This window comes from Vigna radiata, chromosome 3 (assembly GCF_000741045.1).
Source record: "Vigna radiata var. radiata cultivar VC1973A chromosome 3, Vradiata_ver6, whole genome shotgun sequence".
NCBI classification, from domain to species: domain Eukaryota; kingdom Viridiplantae; phylum Streptophyta; class Magnoliopsida; order Fabales; family Fabaceae; genus Vigna; species Vigna radiata.
The window spans coordinates 12370294-12379465 of NC_028353.1; the positions used below are offsets into that span (position 1 = coordinate 12370294).

At 29.1% G+C, this 9172-nt stretch overlaps 1 protein-coding gene across 1 annotated transcript; it reads left to right on the forward strand.

Moving 5' to 3' along the window:
• Window positions 1-590: 590 nt before the first annotated feature.
• On the forward strand, window positions 591-3666 carry LOC106756795 (SPX domain-containing protein 1). The gene is made up of 3 exons (XM_014639379.2): window positions 591-1074; window positions 2009-2135; window positions 2879-3666. Exons 1-3 carry the CDS (start codon window positions 805-807, stop codon window positions 3325-3327), a joined length of 846 nt encoding a protein of 281 aa, XP_014494865.1. The 5' UTR covers window positions 591-804; the 3' UTR covers window positions 3328-3666.
• Window positions 3667-9172: the final 5506 nt, after the last annotated feature.

Below are 9172 nucleotides of genomic sequence, written 5' to 3' on the forward strand. Positions count from 1 at the left end.
AAGTAACACACGTGTTTTAATTAGTAACAATAATAATAGTAATAATAATAATAATAATAATATAATATAGTGTGTTTTAAATTATAAACAACATCTTATGTAAAAAAAGTAACATAAATTTAAAAGACTGTCATAATAATCTTTTAATATTAATTACATTACGACTAATTGTTCCACCGACATTTTAATTAGAATTTCAAACTATTTTTCATTTTTAAACTGTAAAACTAATTCGGTGCAGTAAAACAATTTATTGTTTTTAAAAACATTTTTAGTTTATTATTTTATAATTTTAAATTCCATTTCAGTAAAAAGTTGGGACTGGATAAATGTCTTACAAAAGTGGTATACTGTGAGAAAATATTCTGCAACAAAAAGAAATAAAGAAATAGGTTTCTGTTGTTAATAAACTTTATTTAATATAAATTTCGACAGAATAATAGTATATAAAACATGTTTACTTTAATTGAAACAAATGTTTTAAAGCATTTAAAAAAACAATTGTTTAAGATAAAATAAAATATTATTTTATTAAAAAGCTAGAACAAAGAAGGAATAATTTGTGAATAGATAACTAAACGACCACGTTCCAAACGGAAGGAATAAAACCCTAAATATACTCTTATTCGCAATGGATATCCAAAAACACCCACGAATATTCTCTTCCTCGTTACCCTTATACCAGTCACACGATTCCTCTTCCCTCCTTTTAATCCCACCATTTCATTCTTCACCACATTCACTTTCTTCCTTTCTCAAACTTTCTTTTTTTCTCTCTCATTTCTTCAATCTGCCAACGGAAACATGAAATTCGGAAAGAGTCTCAGCAACCAGATCGAGAAAACACTGCCTCAATGGCGCGACAAGTTTCTCTCCTACAAGGAACTGAAGAAGAAGTTGAAACTCGTGGAAGCCGCCCCCAAATCCTCGGAGGAACGCCCGGCCAAACGCGCAAGGCTCGATGCGGACATGTCCGTGGAGGAAATCGACTTCAGGAACTCGCTCGAACAAGAACTCCACAAATTCAACACCTTCTTCGAGGAGAAAGAGGAAGAGTGCATCATTAAATTGAAGGTATTAGAGTTTTCATTTTCTTATTTTTCTCATTGCGTAGATACCACTTCACTCAACTCTTTTCAAATTGTTTATTGTGAGATTTGTTTTTTTTTTTTTTTTTGTAAAATATATCGAATGATATTAATTGAAAATTACTTAAAATTAAACTGTTAACAAATTGATATCTGGATAGCTTTGGAATCTGATGCGAATATAGCAGGCATAAACCTTTGTGTTATTAATTAATAAAAAAATGTTGATATAAAACTGTAAGTAAATGATAGAAGCGTTTTAATGTAGTTGTATTTATGGAAGCAGATACCCCCTTAATATTAATGTGGAGGGATACCAATACCATATTAACTTTTATAGAATATTATAACTTAATGTGGCCTACTTTTTTATAATATATTCACTGTAAAACATTTTACCACTTAAAAAAATTGTCATGAATAATGATGAAAATAGTGAATTGTAATTGAATGATTGGATTGACAAAATTAATCTTTTATGAGATCTTAACTATGTAAGTTATGCTGCATAATTTCACTTTTTCTTTTCATATATATAATTTACATTTTGTGTTAATAATTTTTTTTATTTAATTTCAGTTCTAAAAATAATATCTTGGTATTAATTCTTATTGTTTTTTTATATCTGATTAGGAAAATATTAATTATTGAAAAATGATTTAAAGTTTAATTTTATAAATTGATATTTTCTTAGAAAGTGATTTTTTTTAAATTACTAAATTTACTAATCCAATCTAATTCAATGATAATCAGGATAGATTATTAATTAAAAGAAGATATTATTTTTAGAACTGAACCTTGCCTAATGAATTGAAAATTTGGCAGCACCTTTGCCCCTACTTATTCTTAACCTTTAGCTTAATAAAGAGCACCCTAGATTTGGCGCGCAAGTAACAGTGAGTCGTGGTTGAAATGTGCAGGAGCTACAAGATAGGGTGGCCAAAGTAAAAGATTCTAATGAGCAGTTAATGGAAATTCGGAAGGAAATTGTGGATTTCCATGGAGAGATGGTCTTGCTCGAAAACTATAGTGCTCTTAACTACACAGGTACATTCAACTTTTGACATTAATGTTATGTTTTTAAATAAGATTCCCACAATAGGCACTATTTTTTGACATATGAACTGAAGCATGCTATGTAACTTACGGTGTGACTAAATGCAATAGAAAGTGTAGTAGTATATTAGAAAAAGGGTTTAGTTTCCCATATAAAGATTTTCTATAGATCATGACATTTGTGTGGGCAGCTTGGTAAAACAATGAATATAAAGAACGTTAGCGGACAGACTTACATGTGTTTCCAGTTACATATGTGTTTGAGTTCGGCATACTGCTATACAAATTAATATTTAAATTTTCAGGTGTGTGAAATATTATGAGCTAAAAAAACATATTTCGAAATATCAAGCATAATTTTCATTACTAGAGGATCAATGGGATCAAAACTTGATCTTTGAACTGATCTTGAGTTGAAAATTTTGGTAAACCCACTGCATGAGTTAATCACTAACGAATCCCACAACTATTCCGAGATTAAATTTTCGGATATGACATCAACTAAAAGCAAAATGCCACAACAATTGAACATACTAAATTGATATTTCGCTCTTTAATATTCGGACATGGTCCTATAACCAAAGACATACACAACCCACATGTTTTATAGGGGGATAAAATCTGTTGCTACAATGATGTTTTTACAGTGATGTTTTTAATCTAAAGTATTTTCTGCTACAATGATGTTTGATTTGCCTAAGAGTCATCTCAATGCTTCAATTTTGTGCGCACAGGACTAGTGAAAATACTAAAGAAGTATGACAAGAGAACTGGTGCTCTCATTCGCTTGCCTTTCATTCAGAAGGTCTTGCAACAGCCTTTCTTCACCACTGACCTTCTCTACAAACTTGTGAAGGAGTGTGAAACAATGCTGGATCAGCTTTTCCCGGTGAATGATCCTTCGATTTCCGGTGAGGCAACTCCCCAAGCTGAGGGGTGTGAGGCTTCAACTTCAACCAGCACAAAGAATAATGAGGATCCACTGATGCCGAAAGAGTTAGCAGCCAACCAGCACATTGACGAGAGCCTCTACATGAAGAGTACCATTACAGCTTTACATGTTTTGCAGGAAATTAGAAAGGGAAGCTCAACAGTAAGCATGTTTTCATTGCCACCGCTGCAGATGAGTGGTTTGGAAGAAACATGGAACAAAATCCCAATTCTGGAACAGACAGCCAAGTAACCTGCTGGATTACATTGGTTCATTGAAGACGAGTCAGTGTGCCATGAGAGTTCACCTTTTTGTTGATTCCAAAATCCAGTGCCCCAGTTGTAACATGCCGCAGATAACAAACAACACGGATGTAAAATGCTCAAGATAGAGAATATATTGACACAAAAGAATTATAGACTCATATAAGAAAGACGAAAAACCTTCTCCAACTATGATCATGTGCAAAAAAATGTATTTATACTTGAAGCTCACGTACAAACACTTTATACGCACACATGTCTCATAGTTGATAAGAATTCCTTGAATTTGACCCTGTAGTAATAATAATAAAACTTGAAGTTGATACAAGTTGTGATGTTTTGACTTTGCATGAATTTAGTTAATAATGTTATTGGGTCCTTCTGAAATCTTTGCATAAGATTTTCTCAACAAAAGTTTTAGAATACATTTCCTTCCAGAGCAATCCTTTTGGAATTTCCAAAATATTCTTTTGGAATTTCCGAAATATGATTTTCGGAATGAGATTTCCTCTAAAAAATATTAGGAATAAATAATTCATAATTTGTTGAGAAGAAATAAATTCTTCTCATTTGCAAGATATAATGAAAACAAACATATTAGATTAATAATTAAAGTTATTATTTGTATATTATAAAGTATAATACAGGACATTATAACTATTTTACCATTTTAGATATTTCGTCCCAAAATTTTATTGACTTTAAAAAATATTTAAGTATGTTTTCTTCGTTTTATTTTTAAGGTTTCTATATAGAATCTTTTTCAGCAAGATTCGAAGTTACATTTACAAGAGAGATGGTTTTAGAGTTCAATTGCTTGGTAGCATAAACGATTTGGACAAACCACTTATTCACATATTGGATTAATATTTCTGTTCAACTAATTTGTAAACTTTGAACTATGAATCATGAAAAAAAGGGATATGGAGAAAGTGCATCTCAAGTTACAAAACGATCTAACAATATATAATAAAAATAATACATTTATATATAATATTTGGCAATCTTATAGAAGTTCAAAATTATACGATCACGAGTTGTACATGTTACTTCTGATATTCTTTTAGTTGAAATAAAATGTTAGAATGTTTACTGGATGGTCTTCAATAACATATTTGTTTAACTAATTTGTAAACTTTGAAATATAAATCATGAACAGGTGGAATATGAAGAAAGTGCATCTCAAGTTACAAAACTACCTAGCTAATAATATATAATAAAAATAATGCATTTGTATAGAAATATTTGACAATCTTATAGAAATTTAAAATTATATGATCACCCATTTTACATCTTACTTCAGATTTTAATGAATTCATTCATAAAATAATATCTACGTTAAATACAATTGAAAAATAGTTTGTTTGAAGAAGCTGGAAAACAAAAGATAAATGTTGTATTTTGATAAACAAAAGATAATTTCTAAAATTTAGATAATATAATTCTTGATTTTTGTGTTTCAAGTACAAACATAATACAATCTATTAATAGTAATAGTAATAAGAATCAAAATTAAAACAATTGAAATTATACAAAGTTTAACTCCTTATCACATACTATAACTGCATAATTTGAATTAAAATAAAATTCATGTACTCAAAAAATGAAATTATTAATGAAAAAAATATTACAACTGTTACACATGTATAGGTAGAGACAAATTTCCTCTTCTAATATCACAAGTGCGCAAGGTATCTGTATAAGGAATGCAACGCAGAAAGTTGAAATCGCTTTCATAATCCCAAAATTTATGAATTTTGTTATCAGTGAAACCATATAGGTAAACCTTCTCCTCTGTCGTAAACACCAAAAATTTTCCATTTAATACAATGAAACTTTTTACTACTATTTGATAAGGATCTTTCTCTATCACTTCCATTGCTCTCACTCTTATCTTTAAGATCCTTCTCCATAAACATGATTTATACTCTGTTAGAACCCATACAGTAAATACACCCTTTCGCAATCTCACCAAACAAATGGATTGATTTGAATCCATGGCTTTTCCCCATTTAAAAATTCCCATCTTACAACTTTTGTCATGAGAACCCCTTCTTGCTTCTTTGGGTATCCTCAACATTCTTGATTTTCCATCCTCAACATTGTATGACATGATGTATGGTCTAAAATAAGGATTCTTTCTTGTTAAGTAAGGAGAACAATCTGATATAAAGTGAATAGCTCCTTTATGATACACAGGCATGTCAAATCTTAAACTTCTACTGCCACTGAAAAATCTTTCTTTTGCTTTCCACATTCCTTCCTTGTACACATTGCATTCAAAATATGAAGACCAGTCAACTAAATCATCAATAAAATGATATATAATAAAATTACCATCAGATTCACATAGAAAACCAATTTTGTGATCGTAAGAACTCCTATTTTGAAGGTGGTCATGAGTTGGGATAGGTGACCAGGATTGTGTTGCTGGGTTGATGATAAAAAACTTTACTTCATTCTCACTAAACATAGAACAAAGAGCCAAACCGTTGGTTGAACATAAAATCTTGACTCCTTTGGAAAAAAATGATAGAACATTTTTAGGCATCCCTGATGATAATTCTTCTCCAGGTAGGGGATGAAATTCAACTGGGAGATTGCACCATTTAGTTGCTTCCATTGGAATTTCTGGCTGGATGAGAAAACAAGTGTCATCCCTCAAGAGTGCATGTTGAGCTTGTTTGAATGCAAAATCAGATTCTTTTGGAAACCTTGATAGTATCTTGCATGTAGACATCAACCTGAATATATCTTTTGCAGGTAATTTAGAGAATATTTCAAAGAAATTATCAAAAGACAAACTCATTGTGAAGTTTTGGATGACAAAACGAAGTTACAAGTGTATGAAAGAAAGATAGAGAGAAAACGAAAATGCAGATATCCTCTTGACAAATCTATATTTTTAACAAATCTTTGGATGTTAAATTTTCTTTATAATATCTCTCTTGAATATAGTGGAAAGTATGTATGGGATTAATCTTCCTTGTGTTAAATACACACATAAGGTTCTTTATTTATAATAGAAAAATTATGGATTAAGCCCAAAATATAAATAAGAAATAATAACAAACCAACTAAAGATAAAAGATAAAGATAAAGATAAAGATAAAAGATAAATATAAAATAAAGATAATATATCTAATCATCTCTAACAGTTTATCTCCAATCTATTTGAATTTAAATAATTACCATTTTAAAATTATGCATCTAATTTTAAAAGATTATTTTATAACGATATTTGTACTATGATGAATGCTGAAAAACGGAATTATTTTGTCTTACTTGTAATACCTACGATCTTCAATTTCTTTAATTTGAATATTCGTTTGTGTGTATATATTCATATATATATATATATATATATATGATATAGATATGTTATTATTTCATATAAACTTCTTAAACACTTTGCTGCATTTTATTTTTTTTTCTTAGTAATTACGTCGTATATTATATAGATATATTGTTTTTACTCTTTTTTCTAGTATTGATGAATTTTTTTATGTACATGAATATATACTTTTACAAACTTTATTATGAACATGCAAAAATGTAATACGATTTGTGTTAATTTTACGTTGTATGAGAAGATGAAGTTTTAGCGTATACAAGGGTAGGTTGTCCCAATCGCATGGTTGGGGTTGTTAGAAGGGTAGTTGCAAGTCAAGTGTTAGAGGAGATTTAATACCATTATTCAAAATTTTGACTGTGTTTACAATTTATAACTCACATTAATGGCAGATTCACTGTTGTAAATATATGAGTTAATTATACTCATAAGTTATTCTTATAAAGAAATTAACTTTTGTATTTTTTTAAGAAAAAATAAAATAAAAAATTAGATAATGTCAAACGAATAATGTAAAAATTTGAAATGTATCAAATTATTATTTTTCTGAGTACTAGTATCTTAACATGTCAATGTGTGAATTACACTTATTTGACACGGTCTCACGTCATATTTAATTGAGAAATGATTATTTGACACGCTTAAACTTTTTACATCCATTTGACACTATTTTTATTTATTTTTTACTCTCTTCTTTCTTGAAAAACTATAAAATTTTGTATTTATTGAACTATTTTACCCTTGTATTAGGTGTCAAATGAATGTAAAAGTGTGTCATAGTATTATTACTCTTAAAACATACACACTGATGTGAGGATAAAGCGGTGTTTTTGTTTTTGAATTTTTTTCCCCCTCTCCTTACTCTTCAACTTTCATTTTTGACCTATTATTATGTCGTATTCCTTGTTTTTTCTATTTGGTTTTTTTTTTCTCCTACATATCTTTCTTTGATTTGGTATTATGATTGTTATTAAATCATTTTGGTTTTGTTAATAAATAGTATCAGATGAATATAAAAATTTTATATGTAATAAGATATTATTTTTTTATCATTATATAATTCATTATTCTAAACATGAACATCATATTCAGTCTCACACATCTGAACCTCATCAAATATTCCGGACAATAAGACTTGATCCATATTATTTTGTGATAGAAATCAATTAACATAAATTAAAAACCATTATTATCCTATTTTCGAAAACAATTTTCCAGAACCTCAGCAACACTTCAGTAGAGACCCCACACCACTATAGCCATAGCGTCATAGTGTTCAAATAAAACACAAAAGGGTAGGAATGATATTAAAGAAATGATGGGATGTCAGGAAGCAATTGGTAAATCAATGGAAGGTATGAAAATAAAAATGGAATGGGCTTACTAGCCCATTGAAAGAAAGTGATGTCAAAAGAAAATGAAGAAGATGAAGATAGAAATTTGTTTGGCTATGGTGTGAGAAAGAAAAAGAAGAAGCCATTTAACATTTCATAACGTAATAGTTAGACTTGAAAGTAAGACTGAGTTACATTTGCATAAACCAAAACTAATAAAAATAAATAATAAACATTTTTTTAAAAACAATAATATGGGCACATCTTGTATTTTAATAATTATTTTTAAACTTATTTTTATATAAAAAGTTTAAGTGTTTGAATTTAAATGATTATTTAGATAATGAAAATGTTGATAACCAACACTTTAATGATGTTAATAATATGATTGATTTTTATTTTTTTTGTGACAGAAGAAAAAAAAAGTGAAATAGTTATATATGTGATTACTGTTGTTCTGGTAACGAGGAGAGATGTGAATAATGGAAGTGACAATATTTACTGAGAGTAACAACGTGATTGGTTTTATTTGGTGACAGTAATAATTTTTTAACTAACGGTAATATAACATATAATGGTAATATGAATGTCAAATAATCACGGTTGCGCTAAGGATAATGATATTTTGGTAACTTTTTTTAATAATTTTTTGACAATAGGACATGTATTAGTATTTTATTGGTCTATTTAAAAATTTGTTTAAAAAATTATTTAAAACAAATTAATCATAAACTGTCACGTTGTAAAAAAGTTATCAAAAGTTGTTATTAAAAGATTTTTTCCTTGTGTTAATTAATATGATGTCACCCAAAGTCAAAACGGATGTCCCATATTCGTTTGGCTTTGAAACGGATGTGCAACATCAGTTGATGGATATGCAACATTTGTTTCAAGGCTAAACGGATATGTGACATCTCTTCTGATTTGAGTGATTATCGTCTTCCTGGAAAAGGCAATACACAGCATTAAATACCAATAAATACACACATTCAACTTAGTAAATTTAAGATCTATGCATGCATACTAAAGACTACAAAATGAACAACACCTGGTACAAAACAACAACAATGATATGCACCACTAATGCGAACTATACCAGCAAAACACCACGGCACCACGTCACTATGGAGAGCAAAGGTAGAGTTTAG